The sequence below is a fragment of the Nilaparvata lugens genome, chromosome Y, assembly GCF_014356525.2.
Source record: "Nilaparvata lugens isolate BPH chromosome Y, ASM1435652v1, whole genome shotgun sequence".
Classification (NCBI taxonomy): Eukaryota; Metazoa; Arthropoda; class Insecta; order Hemiptera; family Delphacidae; genus Nilaparvata; species Nilaparvata lugens.
The window spans coordinates 1,340,375-1,364,455 of NC_052519.1; the positions used below are offsets into that span (position 1 = coordinate 1,340,375).

A 24,081-nucleotide genomic window follows, 5' to 3' on the forward strand; every position below is an offset into this window, starting at 1 on the left:
TACTACTTGTGTGGGGGGGGGGGGGGGTTCAGAGCCCTCTATGGCACCACCTCAAAAGGCGTGAGCCATCTAGGCATCACCTTAAGAGGTGTACACCTCCCAGGCATCACCTTTAGAGGTGTAAGCCGCTCACTATGAGCATCATCTACACCTGGTCCACAGGTACATATTTACACTGTCCATCTGGTAACCAGACTTTCATACGTGATCGACCTGCTTTCTGTGCTTTCCTGGTGTTGTGTTGCGGTGACACAGCACCAGATCCTTATTTCGAGAGGGGCCTGGTGTGGGTTCCTGGGATGGTGGGACTACTTCCTCGATGGTCAAAGACTGTGTTGGCTTTTCTACATCCATATCAATGGGGGGTTGTACTAACTTTTCCACATCACTCTTGGAGCTACCACTTGTATTGGTGGCTGGGGCATGAATCGTGGCCTGCCGTTTAGACTCAGTCATCTCATCCCTGTGATCCATCACAATGTTGCCCCAGGATTCTTGCCTTGGAATATATGACATCTCCGCCTTGCTATCAATCAAGGCATCAAGTTTGAGTCCACTCAAACCAACCTGCTTGAACATCCTTCTGTTGCGACTCTTGTTGTCCTGAGAATCGGAATCTAAAGCTGATATTGTTGGGACTGCAGTTGTCTTAGTCCCTAATAAGAGAGATCGCGACATAATAGGCAGACTTGATGGATTCAGTTGGGGAGGATCCCACTCCACCTCTCTTGTGAATGTGTGAATATTCACCCTGTTTTCACACATAAATTCCATTCCTAATAGCAACTCTTGTCCGAGTCCTTCCATTATAGATGCCGCTAGTGGAACTGTGATTTGTTCTATAGTTATGTTAGTCGTTACCTTCCAATTCAAGAGGGTAGACCATCCATCAGCTAATATTGCTTGGTGACGTGCTGGTTCTCTCCGTATCATCCCTATTTTACGGAGGACTTCATAGACCTCATTACTCATATAATTAGCTTCAGTGCCAGTATCTAGCAATGCTCGACACTTTTTACGCCGATTGTCATGGTGATAAATAGTCTGTTGTCCCTTGATGACTCTTCAATCACAGGAATCCTTTGTGCCGTTCGCATCACTGCTGTCTTGTTTGGAATCTTATTCTCCTTTTGCTCATCACAGGCACATTCCAGTGCTCTCTTTCTGCACCTTTTACATGGTGAGATTTCGGGACAGTATGATCTCCAGTGCCCCGGTTTCTTGTATTGCCAACACACGGGTTCAGACTCGCTAAGAGAGGGTCTGTTACTTCTAGTGGTTATCACTGTCCCGACTTTGAGTCCTGTAATATTTTTTTGTGACCTCAGTCTTGCGAACTCTCGAGTTCTGTCTATTCTGTTTCTCCTCTGCTTTGATTTGTTCATACTCTTTCGCGAATTTTTCTAACTCTTCAATACTATGAACATCCGATTGCCGAATATACAATTAGTACCGTGGGAGGAGATTCTTATACACTCTCTGTAATTTATTTTCATCTGTGAAACCTCCTCGATGCCTCATGAGTGTCAGTACATCTTCGAGAAATTCGTCAAACAATTCACCTTCCCTTTGCTTCCTTGCCTGAATTAGATTCTCAAGGTCCTCCTCATAGGTAAGTGGGTAGTAGCATGATCTGAAATCTGTCACAAAATTGTCCCATGATTTCCACTGGTCACGACGATTACGCATCCATAGAGTAGCTTTACCAACCAGTAAATCAGGCAGCGCAACTAGTAGCTGGTTGCCAGTGAGCCCTTAGGCTTGTTGTAGCTCGTCTAGCCTTTCCAAGAAGCTGGGAGCATCTGATTGGCCGTCGAATGACAGTCTCCAGCTTCTTACCTTGTCACATACCGCCCCTGGGTCCATGAGGGGGTTTGTGTGAATATTAGTTCTAACCTCAGTATGGGTACCTGTCACCAAGTGTTTAGTTTCCCCACTGCTTCCGTTCATTATGCCAGGTCTTGGGCTGGGATAATGTACTGCCATCTTCTTATGTTGTTCTACTAACAACTTTCTCAACTCAGCAAGTGTTCCAGATGACACTATGCCTCAATCTTGTAGAAGATTGAATGCCTCATCCTTCTTCAATCTATAGATCCAGGAAACTCTTGGGTTGGTTATCACCTCGGGGTTTATGTCCTCGACCGACTGATCCTCTGTCAGCTCCTAGTGTTGAGCATCTGAATCAGCCTATCCCTGTTCACTCATGATTCTTACTTTGTTGCCTTGTGCCCCACGTTGGGCGCCAATCTATCACGTACACCCTGAGTAGCTTCAGAGGTGGGTGGTTGATACCCAGGTGTTGCTCCTGGATGACTTCCCTCAGTTATAATGTGGACGGGGAAAGGAGGCAAGTCCTCTTCCTTCTTCTTTGTGCCTCAGCTGGCGTGAACATCACCTCCTGGTGCTTCTGACGGCGTGAAGGTTGCTCTCTTCTCTGATGACACCAATTTTATGTAATTTTGTATTGGCCTTACAGCCTCGGTTCCGCTCCAGTGGAGTAGGAAGAGGAAGGATAGACAGGATAGGGACGGCAGACAACGGTCCGCTGTGCACTGGGGAGATGGAAGAATAGGGATGGCAGACAACGGTCCGCTGTGCCCTGGGGAGATGGAAAGATAGGGACGGCAGACAACGGTCCACTGTGCCCTGGGGAGAAGGAGGAATGGAGACGGCAGACAACGGTCCGCTGTGTCATGAGGAGATGGAAAGAATAAGGATGGCGGACAATGGTCCACTGTGCCCTATGGAGATGGAAGGATAGGGACCGCAGACAACGGCCCGCTGTGCCCTGGGGAAATGGAAGGACAGGGACGGCAGACAACGGTCCGCTGTGCCCTGGGGAGATGGAAGGACAGGGACAGCAGACAATGGTCCGCTGTGCCCTAGGGGAATGGAAGGACAGGGACGGCAGACAACGGGCCGCTGTGCCCTGGGGAATGGAAGGACAGGGACGGCAGACTATGGTACGCTGTGCCCTGGGGGAATTGGAAGGATATGGACGGCAGACAACGGTCGGCTGTGCCCTGGGGAGAAGGAAGAATAAGGACAGCAGACAACGGTCCGCTGTGCCCTGGGGAGAAGGAAGAATAGAGACGGCAGACAATGGTCCGCTGTGCCCTAGGGCAATGGAAGGACAGGGACGGCAGACAATGGGCCGCTGTGCCCTGGGGAAATGGAGGACAGGGATGGCAGACAATGGTACGCTGTGCCCTGGGGAAATGGAAGGACAGTGACGGCAGACAACGGTCCACTGTGGCCTGGGGAGATGGAAGGACAGGGACGGCAGACAACGGTCCGCTGTGCCCTAGGGGAATGATAGGACAGGGACGGCAGACAACGGTCTGCTGTGCCCTGGGGAAATGGAAGGATAGGGACGGCAGACAACGGTCCTCTGTTCCCTGGGGGAATGGAAGGATAGGGACGGCAGACAACGGTCCGCTGTGCCCTGGAAGAATGGAAGGACAGGGACGGCAGACAACGGTCCGCTGTGCCCTAGGGAGATGGAAGGTTAGGGACGTATGGCAGCCAACGGGCTGCTGTATGAGGACAGGAGGTTGGGGACATACGGCAGCCAACGGGCTGCTGTACAGGGAGCAGGAAAGTTGTGAGCAGAGTGCTGTGGTCTGGGTCTCGTCCGGCATTTAAATACTCCCCCAAAGTGGAGGAGATGGAGTTGTGCCGCCGCCAGAGGCGGTGGATATCGTCTCAGTGCGCAGAAGATGGTGCACCATTGGTACCTTCCTTATCTCCATGGTCGGCTAGCTTTGCTGATAGCCGGGCGCCTTTCAATAATATTATTAATTATTTTTCAATATTTTCCTGTCACAATTTTATTTCGTGACACCCCACTACTACTTGTGTGGGGGGGGGGGGGTTCAGAGCCCTCTATGGCACCACCTCAAAAGGCGTGAGCCATCTAGGCATCACCTTAAGAGGTGTACACCTCCCAGGCATCACCTTTAGAGGTGTAAGCCGCTCACTATGAGCATCATCTACACCTGGTCCACAGGTACATATTTACACTGTCCATCTGGTAACCAGACTTTCATACGTGATCGACCTGCTTTCTGTGCTTTCCTGGTGTTGTGTTGCGGTGACACAGCACCAGATCCTTATTTCGAGAGGGGCCTGGTGTGGGTTCCTGGGACGGTGGGACTACTTCCTTGATGGTCAAAGACTGTGTTGGCTCTTCTACATCCATATCAATGGGGGGTTGTACTAACTTTTCCACATCACTCTTGGAGCTACCACTTGTATTGGTGGCTGGGGCATGAATCGTGGCCTGCCGTTTAGACTCAGTCATCTCATCCCTGTGATCCATCACAATGTTGCCCCAGGATTCTTGCCTTGGAATATATGACATCTCCGCCTTGCTATCAATCAAGGCATCAAGTTTGAGTCCACTCAAACCAACCTGCTTGAACATCCTTCTGTTGCGACTCTTGTTGTCCTGAGAATCGGAATCTAAAGCTGATATTGTTGGGACTGCAGACTATGGTACGCTGTGCCCTGGGGGAATTGGAAGGATATGGACGGCAGACAACGGTCGGCTGTGCCCTGGGGAGAAGGAAGAATAAGGACAGCAGACAACGGTCCGCTGTGCCCTGGGGAGAAGGAAGAATAGAGACGGCAGACAATGGTCCGCTGTGCCCTAGGGCAATGGAAGGACAGGGACGGCAGACAATGGGCCGCTGTGCCCTGGGGAAATGGGAGGACAGGGATGGCAGACAATGGTACGCTGTGCCCTGGGGAAATGGAAGGACAGTGACGGCAGACAACGGTCCACTGTGGCCTGGGGAGATGGAAGGACAGGGACGGCAGACAACGGTCCGCTGTGCCCTAGGGGAATGATAGGACAGGGACGGCAGACAACGGTCTGCTGTGCCCTGGGGAAATGGAAGGATAGGGATGGCAGACAACGGTCCTCTGTGCCCTGGGGGAATGGAAGGATAGGGACGGCAGACAATGGTCTGCTGTGCCATGGGGGAATGTAAGGACAGGGACGGCAGACAACGGTCCGCTGTGCCCTAGGGAGATGGAAGGACAGGGACAGCAGACAATGGTCCGCTGTGCCCTAGGGGAATGGAAGGACAGGGACGGCAGACAACGGGCCGCTGTGCCCTGGGGAAATGGAAGGACAGGGACGGCAGACTATGGTACGCTGTGCCCTGGGGGAATTGGAAGGATATGGACGGCAGACAACGGTCGGCTGTGCCCTGGGGAAATGGAAGGATAGGGACGGCAGACAACGGTCCGCTGTGCCGTGGGGAGAAGGAAGAATAGAGACGGCAGACAATGGTCCGCTGTGCCCTAGGGCAATGGAAGGACAGGGACGGCAGACAATGGGCCGCTGTGCCCTGGGGAAATGGAAGGACAGGGATGGTAGACAATGGTACGCTGTGCCCTGGGGAAATGGAAGGACAGTGACGGCAGACAATGGTCCACTGTGGCCTGGGGAGATGGAAGGACAGGGACGGCAGACAACGGTCCGCTGTGCCCTAGGGGAATGGAAGGACAGGGACGGCAGACAACGGTCTGCTGTGCCCTGGGGAAATGGAAGGATAGGGACGGCAGACAACGGTCCTCTGTTCCCTGGGGGAATGGAATGATAGGGACGGCAGACAACGGTCCGCTGTGCCCTGGAAGAATGGAAGGACAGGGACGGCAGACAACGGTCCGCTGTGCCCTAGGGAGATGGAAGGTTAGGGACGTATGGCAGCCAACGGGCTGCTGTATGAGGACAGGAGGTTGGGGACATACGGCAGCCAACGGGCTGCTGTACAGGGAGCAGGAAAGTTGTGAGCAGAGTGCTGTGGTCTGGGTCTCGTCCGGCATTTAAATACTCCCCCAAAGTGGAGGAGATGGAGTTGTGCCGCCGCCAGAGGCGGTGGATATCGTCTCAGTGCGCAGAAGATGGTGCACCATTGGTACCTTCCTTATCTCCATGGTCGGCTAGCTTTGCTGATAGCCGGGCGCCTTTCAATAATATTATTAATTATTTTTCAATATTTTCCTGTCACAATTTTATTTCGTGACACCCCACTACTACTTGTGTGGGGGGGGGGGGGTTCAGAGCCCTCTATGGCACCACCTCAAAAGGCGTGAGCCATCTAGGCATCACCTTAAGAGGTGTACACCTCCCAGGCATCACCTTTAGAGGTGTAAGCCGCTCACTATGAGCATCATCTACACCTGGTCCACAGGTACATATTTACACTGTCCATCTGGTAACCAGACTTTCATACGTGATCGACCTGCTTTCTGTGCTTTCCTGGTGTTGTGTTGCGGTGACACAGCACCAGATCCTTATTTCGAGAGGGGCCTGGTGTGGGTTCCTGGGACGGTGGGACTACTTCCTTGATGGTCAAAGACTGTGTTGGCTCTTCTACATCCATATCAATGGGGGGTTGTACTAACTTTTCCACATCACTCTTGGAGCTACCACTTGTATTGGTGGCTGGGGCATGAATCGTGGCCTGCCGTTTAGACTCAGTCATCTCATCCCTGTGATCCATCACAATGTTGCCCCAGGATTCTTGCCTTGGAATATATGACATCTCCGCCTTGCTATCAATCAAGGCATCAAGTTTGAGTCCACTCAAACCAACCTGCTTGAACATCCTTCTGTTGCGACTCTTGTTGTCCTGAGAATCGGAATCTAAAGCTGATATTGTTGGGACTGCAGTTGTCTTAGTCCCTAATAAGAGAGATCGCGACATAATAGGCAGACTTGATGGATTCAGTTGGGGAGGATCCCACTCCACCTCTCTCGTGAATGTGTGAATATTCACCCTGTTTTCACACATAAATTCCATTCCTAATAGCAACTCTTGTCCGAGTCCTTCCATTATAGATGCCGCTAGTGGAACTGTGATTTGTTCTATAGTTATGTTAGTCGTTACCTTCCAATTCAAGAGGGTAGACCATCCATCAGCTAATATTGCTTGGTGACGTGCTGGTTCTCTCCGTATCATCCCTATTTTACGGAGGACTTCATAGACCTCATTACTCATATAATTAGCTTCAGTGCCAGTATCTAGCAATGCTCGACACTTTTTACGCCGATTGTCATGGTGATAAATAGTCTGTTGTCCCTTGATGACTCTTCAATCACAGGAATCCTTTGTGCCGTTCGCATCACTGCTGTCTTGTTTGGAATCTTATTCTCCTTTTGCTCATCACAGGCACATTCCAGTGCTCTCTTTCCGCACCTTTTACATGGTGAGATTTCGGGACAGTATGATCTCCAGTGCCCCGGTTTCTTGTATTGCCAACACACGGGTTCAGACTCGCTAAGAGAGGGTCTGTTACTTCTAGTGGTTATCACTGTCCCGACCTTGAGTCCTGTAATCTTTTTTGTGACCTCAGTCTTGCGAACTCTCGAGTTCTGTCTATTCTGTTTCTCCTCTGCTTTGATTTGTTCATACTCTTTCGCGAATTTTTCTAACTCGTCAATACTATGAACATCCGATTGCCGAATATACAATTAGTACCGTGGGAGGAGATTCTCATACACTCTCTGTAATTCATTTTCATCTGTGAAACCTCCTCGATGCCTCATGAGTGTCAGTACATCTTCGAGAAATTCGTCAAACAATTCACCTTCCCTTTGCTTCCTTGCCTGAATTAGATTCTCAAGGTCCTCCTCATAGGTAAGTGGGTAGTAGCATGATCTGAAATCTGTCACAAAATTGTCCCATGATTTCCACTGGTCACGACGATTACGCATCCATAGAGTAGCTTTACCAACCAGTAAATCAGGCAGCGCAACTAGTAGCTGGTTGCCAGTGAGCCCTTAGGCTTGTTGTAGCTCGTCTAGCCTTTCCAAGAAGCTGGGAGCATCTGATTGGCCGTCGAATGACAGTCTCCAGCTTCTTACCTTGTCACATACCGCCCCTGGGTCCATGAGGGGGTTTGTGTGAATATTAGTTCTAACCTCAGTATGGGTACCTGTCACCAAGTGTTTAGTTTCCCCACTGCTTCCGTTCATTATGCCAGGTCTTGGGCTGGGATAATGTACTGCCATCTTCTTATGTTGTTCTACTAACAACTTTCTCAACTCAGCAAGTGTTCCAGATGACACTATGCCTCAATCTTGTAGAAGATTGAATGCCTCATCCTTCTTCAATCTATAGATCCAGGAGACTCTTGGGTTGGCTATCACCTCGGGGTTTATGTCCTCGACCGACTGATCCTCTGTCAGCTCCTAGTGTTGAGCATCTGAATCAGCCTATCCCTGTTCACTCATGATTCTTACTTTGTTGCCTTGTGCCCCACGTTGGGCGCCAATCTATCACGTACACCCTGAGTAGCTTCAGAGGTGGGTGGTTGATACCCAGGTGTTGCTCCTGGATGACTTCCCTCAGTTATAATGTGGACGGGGAAAGGAGGAAGTCCTCTTCCTTCTTCTTTGTGCCTCAGCTGGCGTGAACATCACCTCCTGGTGCTTCTGACGGCGTGAAGGTTGCTCTCTTCTCTGATGACACCAATTTTATGTAATTTTGTATTGGCCTTACAGCCTCGGTTCCGCTCCAGTGGAGTAGGAAGAGGAAGGATAGACAGGATAGGGACGGCAGACAACGGTCCGCTGTGCACTGGGGAGATGGAAAGATAGGGACGGCAGACAATGGTCCGCTGTGCCCTGGGGAGAAGGAAGTATAGAGACGGCAGACAACGGTCCGCTGTGCCCTGGAGGGAAGGAAGGATAGGGATGGCAGACAACGGTCCACTGTGCCCTGGGGAGATGGAAAGATAGGGACAGCAGACAACAGTCCGCTGAACCCTGAGGAGATGGGAAGATAGGGACAGCAGACAACGGTCCGCTGTGCCCTGGGGAGATGGAAGGACAGGAATGGCAGACAACCGTCTGCTGTGCCCTAGGGGAATGGAAGGACAGGGACAGCAGACAACGGTCCGCTGTGCCCTGGGGAGAAGGAAGAATAGGGATGGCAGACAACAGTCCGCTGAACCCTGAGGAGATGGAAAGAATAGGGACGGCAGACAATGGTCCACTGTGCCCTGAGGAGATGGGAAGATAGGGACAGCAGACAACGGTCCGCTGTGCCCTGGGGAGATGGAAGGACAGGAATGGCAGACAACCGTCTGCTGTGCCCTAGGGGAATGGAAGGACAGGGACAGCAGACAACGGGCCGCTGTGCCCTGGGGAAATGGAAGGACAGGGACGGCAGACAACGGTCTGCTGTGCCCTTGGGAAATGGAAGGATAGGGACGGCAGACAACGGTCCGCTGTGCCCTGGGGGAATGGAAGGACAGGGATGGCAGACAACGGCCCCCTGTGCCCTGGGGAGATGGAAGGACAGGGACGGCAGACAACGGTCCGCTGTGCCCTAGGGGAATGGAAGGACAGGGACGGCAGACAATGGTCCGCTGTGCCCTGGTGAAATGGGAGGATAGGGACGGCAGCCAACGGTCCGCTGTGCCCTAGGGGAATGGAAGGATAGGGACGGCAGACAATGGTCTGCTGTGCCATGGGGGAATGTAAGGACAGGGACGGCAGACAACGGTCCGCTGTGCCCTAGGGAGATGGAAGGTTAGGGACGTACGGCAGCCAACGGGCCACTGTACAAGGACAGGAGGTTGGGGATGTACGGCAGCCAACGGTCCGCTGTACAAGGAGCAGGAAGGTTGTGAGCGGAATGCTGTGGTCTGGGACTCGTCCGGCGTTCAAATACTCCCCCAAAGTGGAGGGGATGGAGTTGTGCCGCTGCCAGAGGCGGTGGAAATCGTCTTCATGTGCGGAAGATGGTGCGTCATCGGTACCTTCCTTATCTCTGCGGTCGGCTAGCTTTGCTGATAGCCGAGCATCTTTCAATAATATTATTAATTATTTTGCAATATTTCCCCGTCACAATTTTACTTTGTGACAGTATGAACACTAGTAGGGCACTCGCGCTTTGACGCTCCGCTTCAAGATGCTCCAAAAAATCCAGCTTTTTCCAAAGTTTGACGCCATGCTCTGCTCCGCGAGTAGATGCATCCAGTGTCTTGCATCTCATTACTTAACATGATATTGTTCATGATGCTCCTCAATGCCAAGCCATGCTCCACTCCGCTTTCAGTGTGGTTTTTCCCTAAGGCAGAGGGGAAAAAGAAAAGCAGGAAGACCGAGGAAAAGATTGTCTGATGACCTCCAAAGAAATTTGGAATATGGGGGGTGGTGATTGGAGAGTGATTGGCCGTTTGGTGCAGGATCGTGGTAGATAGAAATCTCTCGTAAACTCTAATCTGCAAGGTAGAAGAGGCTTTGATTAAGTAAGTATTAAGGTGTGTACAGACTTTTGCTCTGCTCCGCAATGTAACGTCACTCGAGCAGATCGATTGATGATCGACCGGGGAGCAAGAGTGGGCTGCGAGAAGAGCTAACATCTCCCGTAACGTTCATGATCAGAGCGAAGGTGGAGCGAAGGTGGAGCTTGCTCGGAGCGTGTTGGAGGCGCGTATATCTGTACACACCTTAATGTGAACATTACAACATCACAATGAATTACAAAACAGGGGTCTTTTCGCAATGGATTTCCAAAGCTATACTCTAATGTGAACATTATGCAACGAATTGATCATTGTAATACGGTTTCTGATGCTGGCAGAAGGTTTCAGTTTGTCAAGTTTTCATTATATCAAGTTTTCAGTTTAAAAGCGCCGCCCATTAAATGACGTCATTGTATCTGAAACCAGCCCGGGGTAGTTCACCAAACAACCGCCACTCTAGCGCTAGCGCTAGCTGGCTACTCTGGGTTCACCAACCTTCCACCACGCGCTAACTGGCGCTACAGTAGAGTCAACTCGAGGTCATTCAGCCATCGCCGTATCTAGAAATAGATCCTATGTTGCCACATTGAAGCAGCTGTCACGGTGTTGCCAAATTTCAGCCTCTGTCTCATCAAAACAGTTTCTACATTACTTGCAGACTGGCCAGTATTTACAACTCCAAGCATACCCAGCTCCATAGTAGATATTATGATGAAGGGGGATTGGGGAAGATTATTGTGGGTTCGAGTTAGATTTTATTATACCCCAAACCATCTGACATTATGAAAAAACAAAAAGCATCCCCTATTTTTTGTAAACAGCGAAATCTTGGGGTAGTGTTTTGGAAAATTTTTGTATTTTTTTATTATTAATTTTTGTAGTAGAAAGGATGCTGTAAACAGTGGAATGGACTATTCACGATTTTTCTCATTTTTGGGGTTGAAATTTAGGGGTGAAAAAATGAGATCCTTTGTTGTTTGGATATCAGAAAAATTCTTTTTGTCTTTCAATTCTACTCTTTGACAGGATTTTTCATGTTATGATTAATGGTTAGGGGGTGGTTAACAAAATAAGGGTAGTTTTTTCGGAATTCTCTGTTTGATGCAATTTTTTTGGGAATGGTAGATAGTAGTTAATAGATGAAATTTTTTTTTCAATGGTTGCTGAGGGTTGAAATCGTTAGGGGTTGACCATTTTTAAAACTCTAAGTATCTGAATCTTCGAAAAATTATTTTTTCCATCAAGTGTTTTGTATTTTTTTCATTATCAATTTTAGTAGTAGACAGGATGCTGGAAACAGAGGGATGGACTATTCACGATTTTTCTCATTTTTGGGGTTGAAATTTAGGGGTGAAAAAAATGAAATCCTTTGTTGTTTAGATATCAGAAGAATTCTTTTTGTCATTCAATTCTACTCTTTGAGAGGATTTTTTCATTTTATGATTAATGGTTAGGGGGTGGTTAACAAAATAAGGATAGTTTTTTCGGAATTCTCTGTTTGAGGCAATTTTTTCTTTTGAATTGTAGATAGTGGTTAATAGATGAAATTTATAATTTTTTTCAATGGTTGCTGAGGGTTGAAATCGTTAGGGGTTGACCATTTTTCAAACTTTAAATATCTGAATCTTCGAAAAATTATTTTTTCATCAAGTGTTCAAAGAGATGAAGAAACGTATTTGATGTTTTGTTCTAAAATCACCCCCTACTTGAAGTTAAGAACTTTATTAACATTAAAAACCACCCCTAAAATGGAGTGTTTTTTAAAAATAATTTTCTATTTTATAAGTTGAACTTGGAAATTTTTGGTGAGCTTGAACTTTTCAAGCATAACAAGATGATGAAGCATAGAAGATATATTCAAGTATTGCATGATTATAAATTCAAAATGTAATGATATTTCTAGTATTTACTGTATATCTTGTGAATTCCACTTCCATAATAACTAGAAATTTCATAGTTTGCATAAGTATTTTATTTTAGTACATTGTAGGTTTATAGGAATATTAACATAAAAAAATATATTATAATACATATCATATTCATGCTTAAAGTGAGAAACACATGAAATTTCAAATGTTAAATACAATTACCAAAAACTGAATATTATTGAAATGTGTTTGAAGGTTTATAGATTGCTTTTCGCTTTTAATTCACAAGGTTAATTTGAGTGGTATCCAACTATTTCAGTCAATAACGTTTTGATTGAATGAATGAACAATTACGTAGAAATTGAATAGAATTATAATATAATAAAAACACTCCAATATGAAGTTAAAATTCAGTCTGTCAACTCTCAGATTAAACTATATAGGAATTGATAAAAAATAAACAAATTTCAAAACTAAATATCAACCAATAACATAAAAAATACTGCAGTAAAATAGCAAGATGTCAATATATTTGGTGCTTTCACTGTAATTTTATAATTGCCCACGCTTTCTCCCCTTTTCACTGAGATTAAATCATATTTATCACAGATAAATAATGATATTTTTTCACATTATATCAACACTGGAATCAAGCAATTCGACTGTTCATATAACAAGTATTATATTATGCAAATAAGAACACGTTACAATAAGAGCTGATTAAATGGAATAAATAAATAATAATAATAATAATAATACTGTTTAGTTTTCGGGAACTGCATTATCTGTGTTCGAGGGAGAACAAAAAAATTGTACAGGTCATTTAGATAAGAGTTCTGGAATGTCAACAGAACCAGCCTTGAGACAGCTCGTCGTCCCCCCCACCCCCATTGCAGTCTGTTTGCACAGAATAAAAAATCGAAAACGGCTCTGACGATTTCCTTCAAATTTATACGATGGATAGCTATTTATAAACCCTATCAACTGTGTCTCATTTCTGGTAAAATTGCAGGAGTTCCGTAATATTCTTGAGAAAAATGGCAGCTAATAACTGAAGAAACATGTTTTTCACGATTTTCTCAAAAATGACTTGACCGATTTTTTTTAAAATTCATACCCTGTATTATCAGCTCTATCAACTGGCATGAGTCTTTTTTCTGGGAAAATAATGGGGGGTCCACCCCATCTTTGAGAAATTGACATTGTAACCTCATTCTCGTGCATGAGGTAGGTAGGTAGAGCAGTTTATGAAAAGAACACAGTCGAGATATTTCATCTGTAGAACAGCTGTTTTGACGACTTTTAAAATCATCGAATTTCACAATTTACACAAAGGAAAAAGTACTCTAAAAACAATGATAATTATATAGTAGTTCATCAATAGCTGGGATCAACAAAAAAAAATACAGAACGATTGAAAAATTCAGCAACTGCAAGCCACATGATTCTATAATAGGAATAATCCAAGCAGTGTTTCATTACAGCCTTATTTCTAGAGGCAATCAGCTGCTCACGTTTGAAATAATTCAGTCAAATATCTCGTAAATTGCCAGCTTTTAGCATACAATTTGGTACACAATGCATATCATGCAGCTCTCTCCGAACTTTAAAAGTCCTTGGAGACCAAAATACGATCTTCCGACTACTTTTGACAATTAAAAAAATAATTTCAATTATTTCTGAAAAACTTTCTCGCTTTCACCACCCATTTATCTTTTGAAACAAAAGAGGTTTCCAGCATGTCGAAGATTTCATGTTTTCTACTTGAAATGTCTCGACATTGACGAACATAACTAGTAATTAAAAAACTAGTAGTTCTGCGAACAGTAGACCTCGCTCATAAATACAACTTTCAATCTATAATGAAAAGGGCCAGTACAATAAGTACAGAATATTTTGAAGATTTAGTCATGTCATCTATTATTTTCTCCATTGAAAGTGCTAGAGCCACTGGACTTATCAAGGAGGTACCTTTATAATTATCAAATACATAGGTACAAATTTTACCTTTTTAATGAAACAGACTAAGAAATTGTCAAAAAACCAGATTCATTGATACTTAGAAAGACCGGTTTCGTTCTTTATCAAAGTTTATCAGAGATTGACAATGGTGCAATCACCAAAACCGGTTTTTCTAAGTATCAATAAATATGTGTTTTTTGACAATTTCTTAGTCTTTTTCATTCAATATGAATAATTACCACAATATCAACTTCTCCACTACACAAAAAGAAAAACAAAATTAACCTTTACACCTTTACATACTAATTTTTTTCTACAACTGGCAGTATTGGAATCCAATACAATAAAGATTTTTAAAAAATGATTTATCAAATTAATTTGAAAATCAATTTTATAATTATGATAAGATGATTCAATTTAATTATTCTATCTAATCATAATAATTCATTTATTAGTCGAAACTAAGACCTCAGCTTCGCTTAGGTCAATAAATGAAAAATCAAAGTTATAGTTTGTTAAATCATGCGTAAGGAAAAACTCATATGTAAGAATGTTAGACATTTCCAAACATTTTTGTGCAGACGGTAAAATATCTTGAACTGTTATCAAAATACAAGCAATATAGATATACAGATATAGTAGTATTAAACAAAAATATTACAGATTATACAGATCGCGTTTGTTGACCAATGAAACTGACTCACTCATTTTCATCATTTTTGAGCATATAAGAGTATAAAATTGTAACAGGATAAAATTTTTAAAAATATAGATATACAGATATAGTAGTATTATACAAAATTATTGCAGATTATACAGATCGCGTTTGTTGACCAATGAAACTGACTCACTCATTTTCATTATTTTTTTCATCATTTAATCCCTCATTTTTGTTTTTTCGCTTGAGCCAGCAAAATGTACTCCGGTTCACGAATTGGCAAACTTCTTCGCTGTCTTGGATCGATGAGTTCGGGAAGTAAGCATTTCATATAAAATGTTTCCAGTTTTTCTCTCATGTTCTCTTTCCAAAACTCATCATCCCGTTCAATCTCAAAAGTTTTGAGGCCTTTTGGAGTCCAAATGACAAGAATACAGTACTTTCTTTTTGTTATATGTAGCTGCCCTTGAATTTGATAAAAATAAGAGTGACTTGATTTAATTTGGTAACTTTCATTGCTTTTGCTCTTTTTGAACATTTTACCAACCAAGCCAATCTTATTTTCAATAACTTCATCAGGTGTGATATCTTCCCCACTTGACGGACACTTCACCTCCACAATGCCATCATTCCCAATGAGGCCGTCAGGAGAGGCTCCCAAGAATGGCATTTGCTCATCAATAAAAAAACCGCAAGGCTGGACTGTGACTCCAAGTAATGGCTCAAGTTGGCGTATAGCATCTCCCTCATTTGCTCTTCCATAGTTTATGGAATGCGAGTTGAGAGATGTATACAGAAGCTTCGTTCACCACTGGAGCATGGAGCACAGTTGGAGTCTGGCTTCCGGTTGCACACCAGCCCAAAGTTGGATGCCGTTAGTCAGGTCCTTCTCTCTTCGAACCATTCCTGACTGTTGCTTTGACCTTGAATGGAGGAAACAATAATTTGCTTTGAACTTTGAAGAGGCACAAAATAATTACTTATAGTGAATGCAGGCTACTATATTTACAGAACCAATGATCATTTTTATAATAATTGATAGCATTTGTTATTGAATTGAAATCAGAGCTACTTGTTTTTTTATGTCTATTCCTTGAATCTATTATCTCGAAATGTGCATAAATGAAGTAAATGGAATTAACTCTCACCTCTTGTATTTTGTTCGATTTCTTGCATTGTCTTCTGAAGAGTCTGCATGTGTTCCTGTAGTTTTCTCTGGTACAGATCATCCTCCATATCGGGTTTTTTCGCCATGGGTCCATAATTGCTATCACCCACTTTGGACGTGAAATTCAAACAACGTCTGATTCGGGGCTTCAATCTATTCCTCTCTGCCCTTTTCGCTAAGCTTGCCATATGTCTGGCCTCAAATTGTTTGGCGTAAAGGCCAGGGCTGCTTTTGTACATGGTTTTATGCAGCTTATAGAACGGCTGGTTGGTGTTGTGGCTGACCACAGCAGCAGCGCATCCCATCCTGTATGAGCCTTTTTGGATGTAATTGATTCTTTTTCCTCCCGTAAATCTCGCCACAACTGCGTTGTAGTGTTCGACCATGTTGCTATCAACGTCGTAAATGAGGTGGCTGCTATGGTCAGCTAGAACATTGACAGCTTCCATGATTTTATATAACACTCCACTTGCTTTCATCTCTGGAATATAATTAGTTTCATCTGTAACAAATTTTAACATTTTTATAATAACTCAATATAATCTCTATTTAGCCATTTATATGTACCATATAAATAACTCTTAATATTCATCCATTCTTAGACATATGTATTTAAGAAAGTACAATTCACTTTTCTTCAATGTTCGAAAAAGTATTGATAACCAAGGTTATGATTAATGTTAGTTTAGATGAAACTTAGATGAACTAAGTTTCAGATGAAGTCCTACTATTATGAGTAGGTACGGTAATAATAATAGGACAATATAAAAACTTTTTTGAAATTTAATCTATTGCTATATAAAAAATGAGTATGCTTACTTTCTTTTGGACCGTTGCAAAAATATCCTCGACTTTTGCAGTGAAGATGCTCACCAAAAACATGACTGGGTCCGTTCACTATGTCTAGCCTTAGTTTTTCAGCCTTTTCATTTATTTCTCCTTCTTCAACTTTTCTATGTTGGATAGCTTTTGTGACTGCTGTCCGCAGCCTCATAATGCGACCTGCCAAAAATAAGTTTATCAATACACTTATCTTAGTCATATTTTTATAAAAGTAGTTGTTGATGTCTATTTCATAAGAATTCTTGATTGAAAAATCTAAAATAAATAAAAATACCTTGATTATTTAACATATTTGAACATTTAAAATGTTCTATAAAAAGGGGGGTTCATTAGAAACTATCAATGCTTAACAAACTTACCTCCTAGTACCCTACGCATTTTCAAATGTAGTCCTCTATCCTCTTTGGACAGATCTTTATGCAAACTGGTGGTAACAACATCCTTCAACTTGTTACAATAGTTACGCAGCATGTGGTTGCGGCACTCAATTTTCTTTACCGTCAGATTTTGGTAAGGTCTAGCTTCAACAATGCTATTGTAGACACGACTGCTGTCTCCATCAGCAATCATTCTGAAAACGTTTTTTAATTGCGTTAAATTTATAATTTCATCTCAATAGTGAATAAAACAATTTATAAAATATATACATAGGTTATAACAATTAATACATAGGTTTTATATCAAGTCTATAAGGACTGAGGCTATTTGAAAACCAATTATATACAGTTATGGTACCTAGTCACTAACCTCAGCGCACTGCATTATTCAAGTTGGGATTGATGTTTTCAATTGATATGATTAATAATTGTAAGATGATAGATATTCTAGGGTTCTTATTCATTATGAAATTTTATTTACATTATTATTATTACCTTGCATATTGCACATTGTACATTCCTCCACTTGCCAAGAAGCCTTCTACGATGGTAGCAGCTTCCATGCTAGATGAGCTACCATTCCAGTTCTTGAAGCACGTGTGATGTGTGTCTCCAGGCTTGCGTGTACAGGTTACACAATATTTATTTTTCACGCCAAAGTACAGAACCTGTCTTGTGTGGTATCCAACTATCGCTGCCTGAAATAAATAATATTTATGATAATAAATCCGAAATGCAAATCATAATATTTCTAACATTTTACGGATTTCAACAGAAATATTTGAATGTTTTCCAAACACGTAGAATTTCCATTTCCACATCTAATATAATCATCCTTTTATGTGAGATGAATATATTATTTGATATTCATTTTACTCCTACCCTGCTCTATATTTCTGTATTAGGCTAGGCGCACGCACACCAGTTAGTCAAGACAATACTAGTCACGTTCAGTCACAATACTTCACATAGTTGCTGATGAAGACATGTCTAATTGCAATGACTGATCAGTGTGAGTTGTGTCATAAGCAACAATGTGAAGTATTGTGACTAAACGTGTCTAGTCTTGTCTTGACTAACCGGTGTACGCCCAGCCTTATGGAATATGTTGATGAGGACAGATATTTTAAATCTACTCAATAACTATTGTTAGGTCATTAGATGAAAAATCATGATACAATTATTAAAAATATCAACTTCACCCATACCAATAATTATTAAAAGTAATGCTTGGTTTCACTAATATAATGATAGCTATTAGTCCCCCAAAAAATATTGTCTAGAGACACCTATGAACTATTTTGATTAGCCTATTATTTTACAAGCTATATAAATTTATTAGTATTGAAACTTACCATTCCAGATAGGGAGTTATAGTTCCTCCTGTATGATCTCTTGGCCCAGCTTCCGTCAGCAACAACAGTCAACAACGGCACTCCTTCATTGTTTACGTCACCTCGCTCTTTAGCTAATCGAATTTCTTCTTCAGCAGCCTTCCTCATTTCTTCAATTGCTGTTTCCTCCCAATCTTTAGAAATTAGAGCTTCATGTTTCTCGTATGTTTTTTTATTCATGGCGTGAATATTCATCGAAGAGAGTAATCTCTGCAAGGCGAGAAATCCTCCACCATTGGTGATGGAACCAGCAACGGCTGCAGAGTTTATGTCCATAGATGTTTCCTGAGGTTCAGGTTCAGTCCATATTGTTTTTACCATAATATGGTACATGTTGCAAGTGAACGTTAGCCCACTTTTCAACCCTCTTTTTATTTCACTGGTCAATTTCATGTTGACAAATGAACAGCCGAATTGAGGCGCATGCCCGCTCAATTCGACAAATTGTTCAATCAGAAAGCAATGTCTACTATTCTGCAACCACTAATTTTAAAGTCGGCAGAAAGAGATGTAGGCTTAGAATTCTCAATCATCAGATTTGGTACATTTTGGAACATAATATCATCTTCTTCCCACAGCTCATCACCTCAACATCATCAATATTTCTTTTTTTGCTTGCATCTTCCGTAATGCCTACCTCTTTCTGCTTTCTCCACTCACGCAACCTTTCACCACCCTTATTTTTAGGCTTTTCACGTAACAGGCGTTTTTTGTTCCCCATTATTACAAACTGCACTTAAATTCAAAAAAATAAGAACACACTGCTGAACAATAAAACTAAACAAAGTTTAAACACTAAAGATTCAACAAAGACAAACTATGGGTAATTCAACAAATAGATAAACAAAACAGCTTCAACTTCCTATAATTTTCTTCCAATTGAACAACTATTATTGTAAGGAACTGTAAATCACTTCACTCGTGGACGCAGCAGAAGACTAGAGTGAACAACCAAACATAACCCACAAGAAATATTCAGATTTAACATTATGTGAAATTTGAGTTCCCTCCAAAATGAGAGTGAGCAAGCGACCGCGCGTGCTACTATCTTACGGCAGTCTGCTGAACTACTACGACAAACCAACCGTCACACTCAGTGGTCCTTTCAGACAAGTCATGCATTACTTTTGGAATCTCTCACGTCTACAGTTTACATCGGATCTTGTTGAAAAAAATTGCATTGGATAAAGAATTTAATTGAGCAAGGCATGTGTTTTTTCAAATTTCAAATATTCCTTCCAAAACCCTAGAAAAAATTTTAAACTCTGAAAAGTTTATTTTTGATTTAATTATAGGAAGTAGTAAAAAAAGTAACAAATACATGCTTTGAAGAATTTTATTCTGTTTCCAATGATGTATAATACTAAGTTATGAATTCGTCTCAGTTTACCAAGATCTCATTCCTTCAAGTTGGCAGAAGGTTTGTCAAGTTTTCAGTTTAATAAGTTTCGTCGAGATCTCAGTATCCGAGTTCTCATTCTGTCAAGTTTTCAATTCGTCATGTTTTTATTACATCAAGGTTTTACTTTGTCGAATTAACAGTTTATCAAGTTTTCAGTTTGTCGAGTTCTCAGCCCTGGGGTCATAATAAGTCCTCTAGTGTAAGGCTACTGAGAATGCAAAAAACATGTATCAGACTGATTTGTGGTCTCCCTTCCCGAGCTCATTGTAGAGAGGGGTTTGTTCATCTTTTTGTGATGACGGTACCTGCACTATTCATTTTCCAGAGCCTACTGTACATAAAATAGAATATTAATTTATATGATGATTTGGGTTCACATCACTCATATAGAACAAGAAATAGGACAAACTTTTAGGACTCAACAAACTTTTATCTATAGGCTACAGTGATAAAATTATTGAATTTTCTACCTCCTCCTATCAGAAACCTGGATATTATTATTATTATTTTCATTGCATCCCAAACATCCGAATAATCAGACTGAGGATAAGTCAAAAAGAGCAACCTAAAGGAGGCTCTTAACACATATCATAATACATAAGTAAAATACTGTAATTATACAATAGTCACATGAAATATTAATATATATATATATATATATATATATATATATATATATATATATATATATATATATATAATATATATATATATACATAAACATACATACACACATACACATACATACAGCATATATAAAAACGCAGTTAGTCAAGAGTACCTATGTACAAGGACCTGGGAAGAATCAAAGACAAGGAATAATAATATATCACTCCTGCTGAAACTCATCCACAGAATAGCATGGCCTCTTTAACATTCCTCTGAATCTTCGTAAGTCTCTAATATCCTGAGGTAATCTATTAAATATTTTTGGGCCCATATATTGCGGAGATTTTTCAAACATGGCGGTTCTATGAGCAGCCACTGATAGGGAGGCTGAGTGCCTTGTATTGTGGATTTCATTATTGCGGGTAAAGTTTGGTAGGTTTTTGTGAACGTATGAACCGATCTCCAAGATATACAGTGACGGCAGTGTGAGTATATCTGAAACTCACTTTACAAGTCAATCGTTTATCAAATTCAAAGGCTTTAAGATCTATCATGCTTTACATCCCAGCAATGTCGCGAGGGGTGGGAGTGCCATCATTATCAGAGACAATCTACAACATCATGAACGAGTGAAACATGAAAGTGATAGAATTCAATTGATAGGTGTAGCAGTTCAAGTGGTAAATTATCACTTCGTTGTTGCAGCTATTTACTGTCCTCCCAGATATTCCATCAGAAGAGAGGAGTATTCGACATTGCTTGATATGTTAGGAGAAAAATTCATTCTTGGTGGTGATTTCAATGCAAAGAACGTGCATTGGGGATCGCGCTTAACAACTCACAAGGGAAGACAGCTCTTCGAAGCAATGAAAGAGATGAGGTGCGAAGCTCTTTCAACTGGTAAACCAACCTACTGGCCCACCGATACGAGGAAAATCCCAGATCTCATAGATTTCTTTCTGACAAAAAATATATCAGTTAATTATTTGCATTTAGAGGATAGTTTCGACCTTAATTCCGACCACTCACTCATCATTATGATTCTGAGTGATTCAATTCTACGGAAGGAAAATACTTGTCCAGCGTTAGCAAATAGCCGCACTAATTGGGATGGCTTCCAACAGATGCTGGAGGAAAGAATAGAATTGAACTCACCATTAAGAAACGAAGAACATATTGATCGGGAGTTGGAGAAGTTTGTGACTGATATCCAACAGGCAGCATGGTGTAATACCCCACAAATCAGAAGAAGAACCACTGGAAATAATTACCCTGCGGAGATCAGAGAATTAATTGTTGAAAAACGAAGAGCTGGAAGGAGATGGCAGCAATCAAGTTCCCAACGAAACAAAAAAGTTTTGAACAATCTAACTCAAGAACTAAGGAGAGAGATTCAATGTATCAAGGATGAATCAATTAATAGTTACTTGAGAAACTTGACAGCAGAATGCAGTACGGACTACTCACTCTGGAAGGCAGCTAGAAAAATAAAATGAACCGTTCAACAATCTCCTCTTCTCAGAAAGCAGGACAGACAATAGGCAAGGAGTAGTGATGAAAAGGCACAGACATTTGCGGATCATCTTGTAAACGTTTCCCAGCCAATCAACTCAGGTGAAGAGGAAACTTTAGAAGCGGATGAGAATATCTTACAGCCGAATCAAGAAATAATGCGTGTCACAGTAGAAGAAGTGAAAAGAGAAATAAGAAATCTGAATAACAAAAAAAACCCTGGATTTGACATGATAACCGGCTCAGTCCTTAAACACCTACCAAGGAAAGCAATAGTGAAATTAACAAACATTTTGAATGCTTCTTTCAGACTAAAATTCGTACCAGGAATATGGAAAGTAGCAGAGGTTATAATGCTACTGAAACCAGGTAAAGAGCCACATAAAGTATCATCATATAGGCCAATATCATTGTTACCGGTCCTATCCAAGTTGTTTGGAAGGATTTTACTTAGTAGGCTAAAACCAATAATTGAGAGACAGCACATAATTATTCCAAATCACCAATTTGGCACCAATTTGGCTTCAGAGTGAAACACTCAACAATAGATCAAGTGCATCGGATTATGAATGTAATAGAGAAGTGCTTAGAAGAGAAAAAAGTTTGTTCAGCAGCTTTCCTTGATATAGAGCAAGCTTTTGATAAAGTATGGCATGAAGGTCTCATTTTCAAGCTCAAAAAAGTTCTACCAAAGCAATATACAGATATATTACAATCCTATCTAACTGACAGATACTTTAGGGTCAGGCATGAAAGTTCATATTCTGATTTGAAGGAAATTAAAGCAGGAGTTTCTCAAGGCAGTGTTCTGGGACCAGTTCTTTACCTACTCTACACCAGTGATATTCCCAGCCTTGATGAGAATACTACAGCAACATTTGCAGACGACACAGCCATATTATCAGTAGACAGTAATATTCATATTGCAACAGAGAAACTACAGAGATCCATCAACAAAATTCAAGATTGGACTAGAAAGTGAAGAATGAAATTGAATGAAACAAAATCGATTCACATCAATTTTACCAATAAGAAGGACCCGCCCATACCAATAACTATCAACAACCAAGTTGTACCATATGCTAATGATGCCAAGTATCTTGTATGACCTTGGACGCAAAGCTTCGCTGGAAGGCCCATGTCAAGGAGAAGAGAGAAGAGCTTGGAATCAAATATAAGAAGCTGTATTGGCTGATCGGAAGAAACTCAATCCTTTCAATCCGAAACAAAGTACTTCTGTACAAACAGATATTAAAGCCAGTATGGACCTATGGTATACAACTTTGGGGGTGTACCAAAGACAGCAACATCAATGTCATTCAACCTTTTCAAAACAAAGTGCTAAGGAACATTGTGGATGCTCCTTGGTATGTCAGGAACAGCGATCTTCATAGAGATCTGCACGTCGACCTGGTATCCACCGAGATCCAGAGGCATGCGGAGAGGCACAAGGGGCGACTGCACCAACATGACAACGTCGAGGCGATCCAGCTGCTAGACAATGGAGGGTTGGTGCGGAGGCTCAAAGGAGGAAACCGTTTGAACTAGTGTGGTGCTTGTTCAAGTAGTGTCCAGTGAAAGAGCAGAGCAGTGATTGAGTGAATCTAGCTTCTATAGTGCAGTCAATTAGTGTACATATTAATTTAACATTAGCAGTAAAAGTTCCTAATGAGAAATTCACTGTTCAATTTTTCAAGTAGTAATTCAGGATAGAGAAAATTAGCTCATTAGTCTTTAGACTAGACTGCTATAGTATTGACCAATAGAAAAAAAGATCTCTTTCTTGCTTTGCTTTGTTGCCAGATCGTTTATTAACAATGTATAATGAATAATTGATTAACAAAATATTTCATCCTAATTATGAAAATTCATCATGAAATAATTGAAAAATATGATTTCTTGCTTAATCCTATTATATTAAGCGAGCAATTTATGTATATTTATATCTGGTTATTTATGTCCAAAACGGCTCTAACGATTTTCATGAAATTTGGAACATAGTAGGTTTATGATATA

General features: G+C 41.9%; 1 protein-coding gene across 1 annotated transcript; it reads right to left on the reverse strand.

Moving 5' to 3' along the window:
• Window positions 1-17,639: 17,639 nt before the first annotated feature.
• LOC120355167 lies at window positions 17,640-18,863 on the reverse strand. Its single transcript, XM_039443491.1, has 2 exons — window positions 18,504-18,863; window positions 17,640-17,846 (listed from the first exon to the last, which is right to left on the reverse strand). Exons 1-2 carry the CDS (start codon window positions 18,861-18,863, stop codon window positions 17,640-17,642), a joined length of 567 nt encoding a protein of 188 aa, XP_039299425.1.
• Between the last annotated feature and the right edge of the window lie 5,218 nt (window positions 18,864-24,081).